This window comes from Cucurbita maxima, unplaced genomic scaffold (assembly GCF_002738345.1).
Source record: "Cucurbita maxima cultivar Rimu unplaced genomic scaffold, Cmax_1.0 Cma_Scf00007, whole genome shotgun sequence".
NCBI classification, from domain to species: domain Eukaryota; kingdom Viridiplantae; phylum Streptophyta; class Magnoliopsida; order Cucurbitales; family Cucurbitaceae; genus Cucurbita; species Cucurbita maxima.
The window spans coordinates 3,807,178-3,825,023 of NW_019272023.1; the positions used below are offsets into that span (position 1 = coordinate 3,807,178).

At 36.7% G+C, this 17,846-nt stretch overlaps 3 protein-coding genes across 7 annotated transcripts in view; 1 reads left to right on the forward strand and 2 right to left on the reverse strand.

Moving 5' to 3' along the window:
* Nucleotides 1-3,309, reverse strand: part of LOC111481474 (sialyltransferase-like protein 1) — a 4,477-nt gene extending 1,168 nt beyond the window's left edge. Inside the window, exons 1-10 of one of the 2 annotated variants that reach the window (XM_023126902.1) lie at nt 3,046-3,309; nt 2,869-2,930; nt 2,253-2,339; nt 2,093-2,170; nt 1,922-2,013; nt 1,619-1,820; nt 874-964; nt 733-791; nt 359-507; nt 21-102 (exon numbers count right to left, since the gene is read on the reverse strand). In XM_023126902.1, coding sequence (XP_022982670.1) covers nt 21-102; nt 359-507; nt 733-791; nt 874-964; nt 1,619-1,820; nt 1,922-2,013; nt 2,093-2,170; nt 2,253-2,339; nt 2,869-2,930; nt 3,046-3,175 — 1,032 coding nt within the window. In that variant the 5' untranslated portion in view covers nt 3,176-3,309. Of the gene's footprint in view, nt 1-20; nt 103-358; nt 508-732; nt 792-873; nt 965-1,618; nt 1,821-1,921; nt 2,014-2,092; nt 2,171-2,252; nt 2,340-2,868; nt 2,952-3,045 lie in introns of both variants that reach the window. The other variant, XM_023126901.1, reaches the window with a different exon arrangement.
* A 699-nt stretch (nt 3,310-4,008) lies between these two features.
* LOC111481475 lies at nt 4,009-6,172 on the forward strand. The gene is made up of 2 exons (XM_023126903.1): nt 4,009-4,492; nt 4,998-6,172. Exons 1-2 carry the CDS (start codon nt 4,103-4,105, stop codon nt 5,910-5,912), a joined length of 1,305 nt encoding a protein of 434 aa, XP_022982671.1. The 5' UTR covers nt 4,009-4,102; the 3' UTR covers nt 5,913-6,172.
* Nucleotides 6,089-17,846, reverse strand: part of LOC111481473 (histone-lysine N-methyltransferase, H3 lysine-9 specific SUVH4) — a 16,213-nt gene continuing 4,455 nt past the window's right edge. For 2 of the 4 annotated variants that reach the window (XM_023126899.1, XM_023126900.1), the window contains 12 exons: nt 14,857-14,966; nt 14,052-14,225; nt 12,830-12,928; nt 12,305-12,403; nt 11,672-11,721; nt 11,474-11,562; nt 10,733-10,892; nt 10,528-10,633; nt 10,237-10,419; nt 8,372-8,608; nt 6,913-7,066; nt 6,591-6,793 (listed from right to left, as the gene is read on the reverse strand). In XM_023126899.1, coding sequence (XP_022982667.1) covers nt 6,953-7,066; nt 8,372-8,608; nt 10,237-10,419; nt 10,528-10,633; nt 10,733-10,892; nt 11,474-11,562; nt 11,672-11,721; nt 12,305-12,403; nt 12,830-12,928; nt 14,052-14,225; nt 14,857-14,966 — 1,421 coding nt within the window. In that variant the 3' untranslated portion in view covers nt 6,591-6,793; nt 6,913-6,952. Of the gene's footprint in view, nt 6,390-6,544; nt 6,794-6,912; nt 7,067-8,371; nt 8,609-10,236; nt 10,420-10,527; nt 10,634-10,732; nt 10,893-11,473; nt 11,563-11,671; nt 11,722-12,304; nt 12,404-12,829; nt 12,929-14,051; nt 14,226-14,856; nt 14,967-17,846 lie in introns of those variants that run through there. The other 2 variants (XM_023126898.1, XM_023126897.1) reach the window with 2 other exon arrangements.

Genomic DNA, 17,846 nt, shown 5'->3' on the forward strand with positions numbered 1-17,846 from the left:
GGGGTGGGACAAAAACTTACACCAAGACATTCTAATAGCTGGTAGTATGCCCTTCCTTGAAGTGGATTATGGCCTTTCCTGGGTGTGGAGAAGTACCTTGTCCTGTAACGGATAAAATTTCAACTTCTTAGTGGGGAAAAAAAAAAAACACAAGAGACCAGCTGCATGTACGCGACGATGTCGGTGAGATAAAATATAAACAGAAGTTGGTGACAACAGAGTCGCATTTGATGCGTGTGGTAATCAATGAAGCCATAAAAGTTCCAAACAACCAAGTTTCTTACTCCTTTAATGCGAAAATAAGCTAAAAAAATGACTAAGGCCAATTTAACTGAGTGCAACAGCAAGTTACACTTACCATTCAGTGTAGCCAGGGTCAACAGTGAAACCATATATGTCAACAATATCACACATAGAAAGAGCTAATTCAATAGATTTCATTCCAGTTCCCTTGGCACCTCTACGTAGAACAATACCTTGGAAGAGATAAACTGGATTTGGAATAAGCTGCAAATTAAAACATACAAATCTTTTACAAAAGGTAATAAGTTTCCAAAGCATACAGAAAGGGAAACAATCGCAAATTCCAAGCCTTTCCCTTCCAGTAAAATTGTTACAGTTCCAAACTAGATCATCTCCTAGCCTCATACCATTTTCAAATTTCCTCGCCTTTGAGCACTACTGTACAGTAATAAGATAATTTTCCACATGAGAATATGAAGTAGCTTTTACCTTAATCATTGCATTAAAATCTCTGTGAATCACGCTCTTTATAACAAGTACTTCATCATCTGAAGAAAGAAAGAAATTCTCAGACCTGACATCTTAAACAGAGTCCAATTAATATTTAACAACAGAAATAAGACACCTTACCAGACCCATTTAGAATTGCAATCATATTGCCAGCAGCACCTCTTACAACAAGACGAAAATCCCTCTTCAGGCCAACATATTTGGCATATTTCTACAGGGGATTATACGGGTCAACATGAGTATCTAAATATCATCCGGAGTATTCAGAAGGATTATAAATCAATGTCACAAAACGTCACAATATGTGAAGCATTAAATGTAATGTTCAAAGACAATAAACCAGAGTTCCCAGACCAAAAGGATTCAGATTCAGCTTTCAGCATCAGAAAGTTTCCCTATTGAAGTTCCTGGTACTATCCATTTTCCACAATTTGAATGAAAATGGCAAAAGTCCAAAATTGCATGCTGCAGAAATCTTCTTCTAATCTACAAGTTCACAACTTAATCTTTTTGAACAAGGACATTTTAGTTTTTTCAATGATCTCTTGATGAATATGGTTTCTATGAGACATAAATCAGCTGGAGATAACTTGGGAAAATGGAAAGGGAAACAACCATTGATACTGAATTTATTTGTAGGCACGCAATAACACTTAATATCTAACAGGAGATTAGATAATTGAGACAAAACAAATGCACAAGGCAAAAATGACCACAGCAAGAGTTACTCAATTACTACTTACAGGACAAACTACTGATTAAAAGACTCTAGCTAACCTGAATAAGCCGTTTAATAAATCAATAAACGAAGGAAAATATTCTTGCAGTAAGTAATCGAAAGAATTGGCTACTACAGCCAGCTTACTTCATTTACAGGTGCCTCATTATCACGTATAACAGCATCATGACTGTCAATTTCTTCACCAAACTCAGTCTTTAAAAGATCTCCAGAGTTTCCCACAACTGCACAGGTTTTAAACTGCCGGGGGTGAAAAGGAGGTTTTGATGGCAGGATCAAATTTAGGTGTTCCTCACAAAGAGTTCTATTGTAACATTTATCAGCTCCCCTACACAAAGGTAAATAGATTTCACTACACCAAAAACAATTGCAGCCTCTAGATCAAATAAATCTACCAGATGAAATTAACTTGAAGGAGAGTAACCCTACAATTGGGCGATTCTCTTTGCAGCATAATCAAACCACCCATCTGGCCGTGCATCCAAATACTCTCTCGTCAAGACAGTAGTCATGTTGCGATACTGTATTGCTCAACACTCATTAGAATGGACATGTATACTCTTTAAGAGAATGCACAAATTAAAGATGGCTACTACCAACCTGTTCCCACAATAGTATTGCCTCACACACATCATACGGATACTCCAAAGGCTCATAAATCTTGAATTGCTCATTATACTGCCAATATAGAGCATTAAAAAATCAGCAATAAAGAAGAACAGCGTGCACACACACACAGATGAGAGAGAGAGAGAGAGACCCATGTACTATTTGTGCCTTCTGGGAACTTGAGAACCAACTTGCAGTGGTCAATAATATGTGCAGTGAGTCCAAGCCCCCTCTTTGCCTGTACCCAATTTCATGATCAGTTGAAGTTCAAACGGTTAATGAAACTGCAGAGACTAATCCACATACACAATGCATTCCTAGGTTTAAAATATTAAAACAACTAAGATGCAGAATTTTAATAGACAATAGACATTTTCAGGATATGTAGAAACAGTAGGCCGTGAGCTTTGTCATGACAGGGTTGATACCCAAGGTTATTGAAAATCTCAAATGTGCGGCTTCAAATAACTAAAAGTGGAGATCAGACGGCACAAATAATTATGCTCCAAGAAGTGCTTAGAAAATACTGCTCTCTTTAAAATCCTAGAAATATTAGAATGCATTGGACATGCAACAACAACATCGTAATCCATATCATTGAAATGAATAAATCCACTTCATCTAGAAATCAGAACTAATCAAAGGAAATCAAATACATTTCAAATTATCACATAGCCTGAGCCTTTTCTCCTCCTCCAGCAAATGTTTAATCGAAAAAGGGAACAGAGTATGAACGCAATTAAGGTAAAGCTAAGAAAAATACAAACCACGCATTGCTGAACGCTGGACTGGAAATCCGACAGAATCCGAACCTCCTCCTTGTTAAGATCTGCAAGAGGCTGCTGATAACCTAAGAATTTGAGGATGAAAAGAGAAAAACATGAAGGAAATGATAAAGGAGATGAATGGTAAAGGGAGACATAAGGAACTGCGGGACGAGGAACCTGCAAAGAAGGAGGATTGAATGACAAAAACAAGAAAAGAGAAGAGTGAAGCAGCGCAAACAAGATGAAGAAGCGTAAGCCTTCTGGCGCTGCTACCATTGTTGGAGAAGGGAGCTTTGAGAGATCTCATCGAGGACCAGATTTCTGGAATGCCAGAGAGTGGATGAATGGCAGTGAGACTGAAAGAGAATCACTCTGCAAATCCGATCTCCGTATGGAATTCAAGAATCGGGTTTTTATATCAATTCTCAGTTTCCCTCTGTTTGTCTGCTCCTGCCCTCCGTAATTTTTTTTTTTTTTTTTTAAAACCCTATTTTGATCCTAATTCTTTGGATTTAATTGAACTAAATTCTCTATATTTGCTCATTTTTCATTACTTCATTGCTAGGAACGATAATTTTTCCATTAATTTTGCTTATCTTTGATACCCACTCCGATTTAAGAATGGGAGGAGTAGAGAAGACTTATTTAGCAAATAAATAAATAAATATACTTTTTAACAATAATTGTTTATTTAGTTATTTATCATCCATCCACTCTTGAAAATAAATTTGAACCGTCTTTGGAACTTAATTTCTAAAAATATAGATTGAGAATTGAGTTTCTTGTCTTAATTTAATATTTATAAATAAATAGATTGATGTTTTATATATTAACATTTTTCTTTTATTAAAAACAAAATTTTGAATAAATGATAATAAGTTTGTGTTGAGTTAAATTCATTATTTAATAATTTTTTTGGATTGAAAAAAAAAAAATACAAATTCGAAATTGGGTTTAAAAAAATATCTCACCTGTATCTTAAAATGATGATAAAATCTAAATTTTTGTAAAACTTAAAGATAATATAATGGGTTAAACTTATTTGGATTAAAGAAAAGTAGAAATGAACATGACCGGCCCAAGCCCAACACCAACGTAGGCCCATTATCCAACTTGACCCGTCCATTAAAGATCCGACTAGAGGTGGAAAATCAAATCATTCATTTCCCTCTTCATATCCATTTCTTCAAAATCGAAACAGCCCTAAATTCACTATTGATCGCCATCGCCGAGAATGGACGACAGTTTCAAAGTTCGTGTGGACAGAATCTTTGGTTCTCTCTCTTCCACATCTACTTCCTCACCGGCAGCTTTCAATTCATCTGTGAGATCTCTCTGGTGCCTTACGGACGACGAAATCGAGAGGAGAGAGTGGATCAAGGAGAAGGAGGAACAACTCGAACCGGAGCTCGAGCCGACCTCGTTCTTCGACGGCGGAAAGAAGGTGAGCGGGAGGAGTTCATTTGGATTCCAAGACGATTTCGAGGATGATGAACTCGATGATTTGGACGAAAATCCAGGGTCGAATGGTTCGTCTAGTAAGTTTCCTAAACCTGACGATTATGGAGATGAAGAATGGGAAATCAAGTCCTCAATTGGCCGGGACTGCACGCTTGATTATGAGGTACATCTCTAACACTTCCTGGCTACTTGTCGACTTTCATTAAGAACTGTTCTGATTAGATTAATCTTAGCATAGTTTTTGCTGCTTAATGAGTAGGAATGGTTTAGCTGTCGGGGAATGAGTTGGTAGGGCAGCTTTAAATGCCGAAATGAGAGTTCGATTAGTTGTAAGGGTAGCATTTCATGGAAGTTAAGGCAACGCTACTGTTTTCTCTACTTTTTGGGATTCCGTACTGCTAAATTCCTTCTCGAATGGAAGGCTTTTTGTAAGAAGCTCTATATGAAGGGGGAGTTCTCTTCCCCAGGCCCTTAGGTGTTGCGTTTCCTCATTGTTTTTTTTTGTTATGTACGGCAGGTTAAAACACAATGATTATACTGCATTTTTCTGGTGTATTGTGGAATATGGGTGTCATTTAGGTTGTCTTTGTCTCTGTTCTCAATTTGATTAGTAGCTTGTCTCCTGAAATGGATGATGTATTGATGTGTGACTGCATGAATTGATGCAGGAAGAGGAAGATGAGTATGATAAAGTTGCTGTTGGCAAGGAGAAAGGTGGAGATAGGTTGTATATGAAAGACGCAACTGACTGTGGTATTGAAATAGGTTCGTGTACCGAGCTTCCTACTTCGGTACGAAATTTCACCAGAGATCCACGTGCCAATCACTTAGCTGCAAAAGTTAGGCTCAAGGAAGATGCAGAAGCTTCTAAAACGATCGACTCTTTGCACGTCTCTGTGAACAGTACAGTAGCCATTGCTGATTCTGAATGTAATGCTTCTCAGAACCCTAAATCTATTCTGAAGAGGAAAGATAATTATCTAGATGCAAAATTGCACAAGCGTGTCCGATTTGACCCGGAATGTAAAGCTTCTCAAGACTCTCAAGGATTTAAAGATTTCGCTATGCAAGCAAACTCTTTGCCTGGAGTTGCAGAGGTTGGCAATGAAGCAAACTATCCATCTCAGGCCACTCAAGTTCCAGACTACTTACGGAATCCATCTAGATACACACACTATACTTTTGACTCATCCAAGGAGGTGGATGAAGAGTCCAACAAGAAAGCCTATATGGATTTCCTTCAGCTGGTGAGAAGGTCAAAGACAATGGAGTCGAATCAGGATGATGATTCAACTGGTCCTCCAAGGTCCATTACTTTCATCCCAAAAAAGAAAGCAGGTGATACAATAATGCTTGAAAGTTCTTCCCTAGAGGAGCAAAGCCATCATCAAAATGGAGTTGGCAAGGAGCTCGTGCACCAGAAAGGCATGCCCATAGGCATTGCAGCTGTTTACACTCAGAATGATGATGTTTGTTCAATGGAGGAAGATGAACCTGATAGACTAGAAATTAGAAAAAACAGCTTACAGAAGTCAGGCCGCCAGTATAGAATGAGAGCTTTGGAGTCGGAGGAGGAGGCCTGATGGCTGATTTTGATGTAACAAGACACTGGTCTTATATCACTTATCTTCTTCCATGGTCTTGCTTATATTGAACTTATCTTGATGGGCAGTCTATGTGGAATTGGGCACGAGACGAGCTACTGCCCAGTCTTATCTAATCTCGACATTTGGGTGTAAAGAAGTTAGAACGATATTAGATCCTAAGTGATTATCATGAATTAAATCCTATGGACTACTAGGTCAATTCATGATACATGAGCATAAAGCTGCAAGTTTCGACTGTTCACAGTTGTAAAATGACATTTCATCATTGACTTAAAAATGTGATGACATATTTCAGCACATACCTCTTCAAGGCAGCTTGTTTGTTTGACTGGCTCCTTGCATTTAAGTTCCTTCTCTATGATCTTCCACTTTCTTTTTCCCTCTAGTCTTCACAAATCTTAGAGAAAAAAACGCCATCTTCCCATTGTCCATACCCGTAATATTTCTGTCCACCTACGTGTAAAAAAAACAGAGGAAAATGAAATGGTAATTGGAATTCAAACAAATATAGAATAAGATCTTGAATATATAAGGATAACAATAACTAAAATCAATAACAAATGCAGTCAATGGTTTCTTAGGTTACCATTTAAAAGTGACGAACTCCATCTAAAAATTTAAATTATACCTCTTAATAATTCAGCCAAAATGATAAAAGGATAGCCGTAAAGTTTCATAAATGTTGTATTAATAAACGTCCAAGACAGATTATCACATCAAAGCAAAATGAGGTATGAACAATCCCATCAAATATTACAACTTTCAATAGCTTCTCCCCAAAAAATGAATGTATAAATTCCCCAATGAGTGATATCAAAATGCAGTTTTGAGGGGCGGATCTGTGTGGACGTATGTACCTAGAAATGGGAGAGTAAATGCGAACAAAGTAAGTTGGATGATGGAATTAGGGATGAAAGAAACTGAAAAGACTGACTTTCACGGCGAGAAATAAAAAGACAGAAGCAAGGGAGGCTACCGTAATCATGATGTACCAGCATCTGAAAGGCTTCCCTTGACTAAAACAAGCGTTTCCTACACTCAGTTGCACCACAGAAGCAGGGCATCTGTATTATCTTCCCATCTGGACCATACACGCTATCAAGTGCATAGCCATAGTCGTATGTCAGTTCCTGCAATTAAGTAACAAATATTTGATGTTCTAAAATCTGCATCAGCAGGAAAATAGCAAGAAAAAGTAATGGACTTCTTTAAGTGTAACAGCCCAAGCCTACCGCTAGAAGATATTGTTCTCTTTGGACTTTCCCTTCCGGGCTTCCCCTCGAGGTTTTTAAAACACGTCTGCTAGAGAGGTTTCCACACTCTTATAAAAGGTGTTTTGTTCTCCTCCCCAACCAATGTGGGATCTCATAATCCACCCCCCTTCAAGGCCCAGCATTTTCTCCAATCAATGTGGGACTCCCACCAGTTCCACCCCCTTCAGGACCAACGTCTTTGCTGGCATATCGTCTCATGTCCACCCCCCTTCGAGGCTCATCCTCCTTGCTAGGACATCGCCTAGTGTCTGGCTCTGATAACTTTGTAACAGCTCAAGCCCACCACTAGCCGATATTGTCCACTTTGAACTTTCCCTTTTGGACTTTCTCTCAGGATTTTTAACGCGTCTAGGGAGAAGTTTCCACACCCTTGGGAGTTTCGTTCTCCTCCCCACCGATGTGAGATCTCACATCAAGACTAAACCAAAATAACAATAACCTCAATGCAATCTAAATGGAGAATCATAGGAAACTTTACAAGACCTTCGGACATGCCTTTTGGAATCCATCCGGAAATTTTCATAACTAGGTGGGTAGTGTCTGAATTTGCTTACTATAACCTTATGCCACAAGCCATTAGATTCAAGAGTTAACAACTTAAGTCATTTAGTCCTGAACCCTAAATTACAAGGTCTTATATTCTTTTATATCCAATCTAACTTTTTTACATGATTGCAAGAGAATCTCTAACCAAATGAGAGCCCTACCCTCTTCTGGGTCCTAACATAAGTCCGCCCTTAAACTCAGAAAAAGAGATCTTATACAATGAAAGAAAGAAGGTAGGTTTGAATCTCACTTGAAAAGGAACTAGATAAGACCTACCACCCTTGGCTAACGTAACAACATCCCAGGACCTTTTACACAACTGGAAACAACATATTTGAGATCGTGACGTAGAAGACCAAAATAGGCAGTGGGGAGGGAAACAACTTCACGCCTTGCTAAAGTCTAAAGATGCCCCTCCTCTAGCACTTGAAATTAATATTGGCCACCAAACTTCTTAAGCCTAAAAGTGATCTCAGAAACTTCAATAGTGAGTACCAAAAAGAATAATTTTTTTAAAAAAATAATCATCTTTTCCTGAACAGATGAAAAATTGTTGCAGAAACCAACTTGAACTAACATTTGGAAGCAAGAGCCAAAGAAAAAGAAAGTTGAAACCTGGAGGGGTGGTATGTTTTCTGCAGCAAATAGTACCACTCGAGCAAGTTTGATGTCATGATGTGAGCTCAATACACATTGGACAAAAAGATTAGGTTCACAACTATGATTGATAAACCTTGCAATATTTCCAGTGGAACAAGCATCGATGCAGAACTCTGGCACACTCTCAGATCGTTGATCATCTATTCCATCCGAAGAATTGTTTGCTGGCAAAGATGCATCTCTTGAGCGCCTCTACAAGGAGAGGAAAAACAAGATATGTTTGATTACAGTGATAATAGAAAGACAGGCTAAAAAGAGAAATTAGAGGCTTGTATAATACAGTTTGATTTTGTTTAATAGGAAACAGATGATTTCATTTATAAATTGAAATTACAAAAGAGAGACCTATTTAAAGGATCACAAGAAACTTTTCTAATGGCTATAACAGTGTTTAAACCATAATTATAAAAGCAATTTTTAATAAAAATTATATTGAAAAATAAAAACTTTAAAATAACTATTTTAAGAATAATAAATGGGAAAAATTATCGCATGAGGAACCCAATCCCCACAAATTCCCCGTGGGGAATCCTCACAAAACTAAATGGAAAATTTTGCAGGGATGGGGACAAGGAAGGCTTCCTCGTCTCCACCCCGCCCCGTGGACATCTCTACTCAGTCTCATCCCAGAACCTCAATGGCAAGATTTATGTTCTCACGATGTCATCTCATACATCATCTAAATGTCAATCTCTTTGCTCTCAGACTTACCTCACTAACTTCCCATTCCTCACCCCCAAATTACTAGACCTTCCTACCTTCCAAATGCAGCTTATTCAAGGCGTGTTGTCTATAGCCACATGTCGGATGTCTCGATCATGCTTGTTTAGGACGTCTTGTCCATGGCCACATATCCATTCCAAACCCCTTTTACATGCCTTCAATTTAGATAGGTCTTTACTATTTTATGTTGAGTCAATACGGGGGTGCATGACCATTCATCAAAATCATGTCTATGCCCGCAATAGCTAAAATGCCCCAAAATGTTTTATAGGGGATATGACTAGTTGTCGCTCCTTCCTATTTGGGTTATAGGTTATCAAAGTCGTTATTGTTGTCTGCTCACTTTTACCTTATAACAGTACTTTCTTTTAAATTGTTTTAAACGCATTTCCTCGCTCACATTTTCTAAAACATTTCTCTCAAACGTAACTTGAGGCTCGAGCACACACCGACATCCGCAAAGTCCAAATTTGTCACAGGTGACTTGTTTGTTGGGTTAGAACAAGTGTCGCACAATTTGTCCCGTTGCCGCAAGAGTGCAATGGTGACACAGTGCATCAGGATTAACCAAAAGCACCTCAATCCCATGTGAAGTTACTTTCATATTTTCTGGCCATGGTGGACGAAAAACGAGAATACAAGCAGACTTTTAATTGTTAATCATGTCATTCAAAGAAGTGTTTGGTCTGAATCCAGGTCCAGCCTGTCTGTCTGCTCCAAAATTGACTTGGTTCCATGGTTCCAAGATGTAGAATCCATGTAGATTTGTCCATCGATAATAGGGATCACATTGGTGGGAATATTGAATTTGGCCAAAGATCAATTACAAGTGTACTCCAGATAAGAAGGGAAAAGATTTTTTCTAACTTAGATGACGAGAAAATCCATGCAAATTCAATGTACTGAACCCCAGTTCCACCTTCACATTTTTTTAATAGAGAATTCGGCAATAAAGTTGAATGTTTTAATGCAGATGGGTAATTCTTTTTCATCCCTTCCCATTTCTGATGCTCTAATTAAAATTTGAAGAAAAATATATGCATTGTAAGAGATTTTATTTTCATAGAACATTTCATCGAAGGAATTTTGTATGGTACCTCTCGTCCACCGATGCCACTGATTGTTTGCAAGCAATCAATTTCAAAGATGTAATTATTTTCAGATACATGATCAAGATCCTCTGTCCTTGTAAGTATTCCTGTGTATTCACAAACAGGTGCACCAGAAGGTATAAAATCCCATGACCTTACAGCCCACCCTTTCTTTGGTGTTCGAAAAACCTGTTCACAAAAGATACAATATTTGAATTAATTAATTTAAAATCTGACGCACTGATCATAATTGGAAAGCAAAATTATGAATAATTTTACTAGATTCAACATCCAAACCTCAAGTCGATATTTGATCCCCCTCTGAGAAGTACGATTCACACAACCAGGACCACAACCACAATTGGGACCACATTCGTAGACTACATCCTTGGCTTCTATAAGTCTAAGAATTAAAAAACTCACCCAATCAGAATTGTGATAAAAGATTCAAGTTAATAAAGAGATTTCGATATATCATATCAAGATTGAATGGAATACAAACCTTCCACCATCACGATGCACATATGGAAAGTCTAACCCATTAAGCTTAGCACATGAACATGTCCTTGAATCTATACATGATCCTATGCAGTCACATCCATTAGCATTTGAAGGAAGTTTCACGCCATGTGCAACTTTAATAGATTTACAATAAGTGAAACCTGAAACATTTCAAGAACATATATTCAGAAAAGAAATTACCTTACAGTTGAAGCATGCAGAAAATGTAATGGGAGATTCAAATGCACATTTTCAAGATAGAGATAGTAGAAATCAATTTCAAATATCCTTGGTTTTTTTGTTGAATAACATAAGTCCTTGCAAGGAAAAAGAAAATTTACACGGAAAATATAATGGTGAAAAAGATACTTATGTTCAGACATCATATTTCATGACATAAGGCTGAAAAGTACAGCAACAAATATCTGCATGCCTACGTATGTAAACAAAAGGGAAAAACAGTATCTGAGTAAAAATGCTGAAAAGTACAGAAAAATGTATCTTGTGAGTGAATGTTGCAAAAAGTGAACCAAAAAAGCAATGTTCAAAACAAGGATGGTGAAAAGAAAAAGGACCCAGCCAATATGTTCTTCTCCTTTCCAACCAAGGCAGAGGCCTAGCAAATGAAACAACTTCGAACGTACCACACACAACCAATCTAGTACAAGAATATTCAAACCAATTCTAACACATTGATCAAAACAAATTAATTGGACCAAACCAACTTTGTTGTTTCACTTGCCTATGGGTGCGACAGGTGGATCATCAACCAAATTAGTAGCTGGAATCGGAATATCCTCCTGGCCCCCAGTTATATCCTCGCACACCAACCTTGGAGCATTTAAATTAAACAAAAGGGCACATAAAAAGATCCATCAATTTTGGAACAACCCTGAAGTAAATTGTTTTTGCATCTTTTTCAGATTATTTAATTTCATACCCACGTATTTCTGCAACTGACTTGGGAACCCGACCGTAAACAAATTGAACCTGTCACAAGAGAAAATGTTTATATAGATCAATGCACAAATGAAGAATATCTCGCCTCTATTCATTAAACATGAGTTCGATCAAGTGCATCAGGAAATCTCAAACTTGTAATAAACTAGGCAATTAACAGTAGGGGAAAAAGGAAAGTAGGCTGTGACATCAAACAAAGAAAACGAAATAAATAGGCTGAGTAAAGAAAACAGTCAAATGAATATGTACATAACAAGCATGGGCAGAAATGGCGGGAGGGAGATAGACGTCATGATTATTAAGAATAAAAACTGCCAGGTGTAATGAAGTTTTAAAAAATTCTCTAGGGTAAAATAGGATGGCAATTTTGTTGGTTTGATAGAAAGAGGACACTTTTCATTATAGGAAAATGAAAAAACCCAAACTACCCTAAAACAAAGACAAGGACCAATCCAAAGGAGTTTACAAATGAACTCCATTTTCCATAAAGCAAACATGAAGTTAATTGCAAAAGCTTGATAAAGAGAGTGCCATATGAAAATAGTGTTGTTATCACAGACTAAGTAATAAAGTCTTTAAAACAAGATAGCTATTAAATCAGGGAAGTATAAACCTGGTTTGTAGTCAACAATGACTGTCCTTCAATCCGCCTAAGTCGAAATTTAAACACCGTAAATCCAGAAATACCTTTTTCTGCCCAATACTGTATAACCTGTGAAATACAGAAGTACTGAATCAATTGAATAATAAACATACTTAATGTCATATTTAACATATAATCGCAAAAGGTGCCAACAAAATTCCATAATCCCCAGCAATCCAAATGTAAGATAAAATTGCAGCTTTTTAACTGACAATGCAACATATCTTGATATGCTTTACTCGCTCAAGTTATTTTATTTGAACAACATAAGCTCACTTCTTGAGAAGATTTAATGAGCATAGCCAAACCATGAGTATCCTCTAGCACCCTATTTCAGGAGTAATCAGATAATAAGACCATACTTGAATAGTCGTTAACTGAAAAGTGGAAACTAAAATACTACTAGGCATGCAGGACCTTAAACCGAAACCCTAGAAACTACTTGAATCTAACAAATAAAGAAAACCCTAGAATATTTCTTATAGAAAAAAATACCTTATATAAGCCGTCATACGTGTAAAGTTTCCCACAGTAACTACTTGCACATTCATGCCCCCGGACCACTCTAACTGGAACAGCTTGCTCAATACAATTCTGGATTTAGTTGAGAACTGGTCAGACAAAGATCTAAACTTTCAACTAACCAGAAAAATTCCACGTTACAATCAAATGTGTAGATTGAGGAACTATGTTAGAAAAATAGTCTTCATGGAGGACATTTAAAACGAAAAAAAATAATAAATAAATAAAAGATCTGAAGGTTCCTACTTCTACACTCAAGACTACATTAAACAGCAGAGAGGACACCAAAACATCCAGAGGATTGAATTACACAATAAAAATTTATGAAGATGAAAGGATCAGAGGAAGAGAACATAAAAAGACTATAATTATGAAAAACAAGTGCGAAAAGTAAACAATCCACCAGAAACAAAAAGTCTGGGTGCTCATCTTTACAGAATAAAAGTGCATTGATCTTTTAGAATATCCAAGAAGTAAGCTTAATGGTTCTCTTCCCAAGAAACAACAATTGCACCGGAAATTTTTCAACTCAAAAGAGAAGCTAAAGGAAAAAAAATGAGAGAAGTTTTAGCCAAAATATTTTCAAAATTTAAAATTTTCATCCCCCTACCAAAATCATATTCACACACAGACTTGACGCCTTGAGGTATACATGCATGCATTCCCAAAATGTGTATCCAATCATTTTAATGATCTTTCAATTCAGCGTATTATTTTGAAGTCTAAACTTTCTTTAAACAAGAAAAATAACTCTAATAGCAATTGCCTGGAAGGACTAAACTTTCTTTAAACAAGAAAATAACTCTAATAGCAATTGCCTTGAAGTACCCTTCCGAGCAAACCAATCCCTAGTTCTGCAAGTTTTCATTTTCTAACTTGTAAAAATTTACTGTTTAATCAAATATACTTACCTAATTTTGATAGACCAAACATACATAGATATATTACTATGAGCAAGCTAGGTCTTAAAAAAAAAACTATTACAAACATAGAAAAAAGAGTATAAAGACAATAAAGACAAACGTTGACAATTAATATTTACACATAGTAGAAATTCCAACACTTCTAACCTTCTGTTATCATAAAAAAGCTATACTCATTCCTTGGATTTCATTAACTACCAGGACCTAATCAGGTTACATAAGATCAAAGGATATAAGAAAGTTCTGCTTCGTAGAAAACATGTAGTGCATACCTTGAGAGCCAAATTACCACGCTCCATTACTTGATCCCGTATCTGACGTTTGTTGCCCGTTAAATTTTGCCCACCTTGGCCGGTGTATATGACATCCTCAGCATTATCCAAATCATCCTCATACATCCCAGATAAAACAATGGCCACAGCAAGTGGGAAGGAGTAATTACTATACTGCAATTATTTAAAATACTTTTTAAAAAAAAACTAAAAAATTGTCATGGATAATCATCCAAATGAAAAGAACCTAATCCTAATGGATATCTTGATCGTACTACTCTGGAGTCAGTCACTTACTATGTTAGATATTTAGGACATATAAAGTAGGCAATAACAAAAAATCAAATGATTGCCTTTTCTTCTCACATGTAAATGAAAATTCTAAATCATTTTAGACCTGCCGGTGCGTGAGGCTCCTTTTCACATAAAAAGACGTCATCTTACATCTCTTTTGTGATCATTTTTTTAAGGAGAAAATTAGAAGTATTATAAGTTTGGTTGGGAAGAAATTGAAGAAAATTTATGTTTTGGATTTAGTTTCTTTCATATTTCGACAGCTCAACCCGTATAACAAACATCCCTTAAATGAGTCTAAGCAAACTCTGGATAAATCTAGTGTTTCTTCATGTATGCTTACCCCAAAGAAAAAATGATAACAACTCTCTTTAAGGATTCTGGTCCAAATTAAATTTTGTAAAAAATACAGCTCTTAAGTATGATGTGATGACAATGATGATAACAAGACTGAATGATATTAATAGTGAAAAAAAATTATCAAATGAAGCAAATGGGAGATTCCTGTTACCATTTTGCTGTACGATAACCCCATATAATCAATTCCATTCAGCCAGTGGCTGTGAAACCCAACAGCTACCATTTCAGCCCTTGAATAGAATCGATGCCCAATATTGATACCTGCTATAGCATATTAATTAGTATATGATGTTGTATTGTAAATAACTTAGTAATAAGTCCTTTGGTTATATTGTTTTTTATTTACATTTTTGGTTTTAGGGGACTAGTAAATGGGGGTTGGTAAGGTGTTTTACTCCTGAACCTCAACTGACTAGATGGAATCAGGGCACCAAGATTAAAACCTACAACCATTAGTATTTTCTTTCAAATAAGAACTAAGAATTGGAGTTTGGGTCACCTTTTTAGAATAACAATCAGTCATTACCGCCCATACTAGGAGAATCCCAACTATTGGAGAACATGAGATGCACACAACCCAACAATCTATGTGTCCCACCTCACACACCATGTTTTTAACTAAATTGTTGGAGTGTGTGACGCGTACACACCTAACATTCCAAGATTAGGAGTTTAGATCACCTTCTTTTTTACTCTGTATTTTTGCATTCATCAAGAATGGCTTGCCATATGATTAAAAAAAATAAAGTTTTTTAAAACTAGATTTCCACTTTATTTGAGATGGTAAAAGCCCCAGTTAAAACATACAAATCAAACAAATAAATCCAATGGTAACAACATAGGGAAAATTTTCAAAGGTTTTCATGATGAATAATGAGTCATTCTTGTTAAAAACCAAGCCATATGATTTTTCTATGAATAATCAAGCTCTCGCGAGAATATATGAAAGAATACAAGGGCATACAAGACAAAAAAAAAAACCCCACAAAAAAGGGAGGTAAACGACAAAATGGACCTCCAATCAAGAGAAATAACACCTAGCAGATAGTTACAAAAAGGACTTATGACAGAAACCTATAAAGACACAGAATCTGACAAAGGGTCAAACCTCACTAAGAGATCTCTCGAGCCCTTAGAATTTTCATTTGTTTCTCTCACTCCAAAGACCCCACAAAATGGCACACCTGAGCATGCACAAAGTGATATCCTTGGAAGGTTTGTTACAATTAACTTCAATAATATAAAGAATGATTCAAGGCTTCATCCTCTAATAAGAGTTGTGTTCCTTCCTCATTCAAATGGGGCATCAACTTCATACTACAGATTGTAGTGAAATATTAGTGTTTATTCTCCACTCTTTTTTTTCCTTTTTTTCTTTTTTTTCATTTTTCAACGAGAAACCAAACTTTAGTTGAGAAAACTAAAGCATGTAATAGGTCATTAAAATCTAACAAAAAGAGGCCCAGTAGAAGCTACAGTTAAGGACTCCAGTTCAACATATAAAGAAATACAGAAAGCCCTAGTAACATAACCCCGCAAAGAACATTAAACCTTAGCATCTAGCAACATTTTAGACCTCTTCCCAACACTTTTTGATGAAATAATGAAACTAATTATTAACTCCTTTGAAAATTCTACTGTTTCTCTTCAGCCAAATACCCCACGAAATAGCAAAAAGGTTGACATCCAAAAAAAGGCTGAGAATCCAAATAGACTAAGCAAGCTAGAAACCCCAAGGAATATGATCAAGACCCACAAATGCTCCTTACAAAATACCCAAAGGGGAAAAATGTCTTTTGATGCAGTCCAAAGTATTAACTTTTCCATGCAAGACTTATCAAGCAACAAATTTGAACATTTTAGGATCTCAACCTTCCAACCAGAGGAGAACAAAGAGTCCCCAGGGGAGGGTGAAGGGTTGCATAAGAGATGAAAGAGCAAGTCACAAGAGAAGCCCCCAGAAAAAGACAAACATACCTCCTATCAAGGCAAACACAGGAATCCCTTAAGAGCAAAAAGGCAAAACTGAAATGCAATCTCATGGCTGATAGACGGTAAGGAGGTAACAACATGGTGCATCGAGAATGAAGGGTCACATAAGAGATGAAAGAGCAAGTTACAAGATAAGCCCCCAAAAAATACTAATATCTCTCTAATCAAGGCAGAACACAAGAATCCCTTAAGAGCAAAAATGGAAAACTGAAATGCAATCTCATGGCGAAAAACGGTATAGATGTAAGAACATGGTGCAGTGAGGCTTTATCTCCCACTAATAATCCCCCCAAAATTTAGTTTGTTCTCTATTTTTCTATGATGAGAGTCATCATTCATCATTCATCATTCAATTAAATTGCAACTGTTTTTACCAATTGTCTAATAAAGATCCGTTTGCATTCAAAATTGAGTTTATTATGCAAGGTGTACAGTACGGATCAAGTTTTAAGGCTTCCTTCTATGGTGATGGACTCTCACTGGTGTATCCTTTGTAAGAGTGCTGCCAAAAACCTAAATCATATCCTTTGGGATTTTTGCCTTGCTCCTTCCATTTAGGATAGCCTTTTTCAGTTGTTTGGTTTCATTCGAGAGTGCAGTTATTTGTTACAGGAGGTCTTCTTGTTCCCACACTTTCGCATAAGGGTCCAATTTTGTGGCAAGTTGGGTTCGCCATCCTTTGGGCTATTTGACTTATAGACACAACAGTGTTTGATATGTGCAGAGAGCTTGGACAGAGGTTTGATCGCTAGCAAGATTTACTACCTCTATCCGGGCATTAGTCTCAAGGGATTTTTTAAATTACCATCCTAGGTCTTAGGTCATATTGTTAGAGATTGAAGCCCCTTTTTGAAAAGTCTCCTTGGACGTGGGTTGTTTTTTCTTTTTCTTTTTTTGTATTCCCATGTTCCTTTTTGTTTTCTTTCATTTTCTTAATGAGAACCCGGTTTCTCATAGAAACATATAGCATATTACTTCTAGGTGGTGTTCAAATCACATGAAATCCTTTTGTAATTATAGCCTTCACATGAAAATGATTGGAAGGCTTTCATTTCGTATTTTTTTGAACTTAGGGTGGGTGTCAATTCCATTCTATCCATTTCTTTTTTCTTTTGTTTCTCGATGAGAATGGTTGGGGGGGGGGGGGGG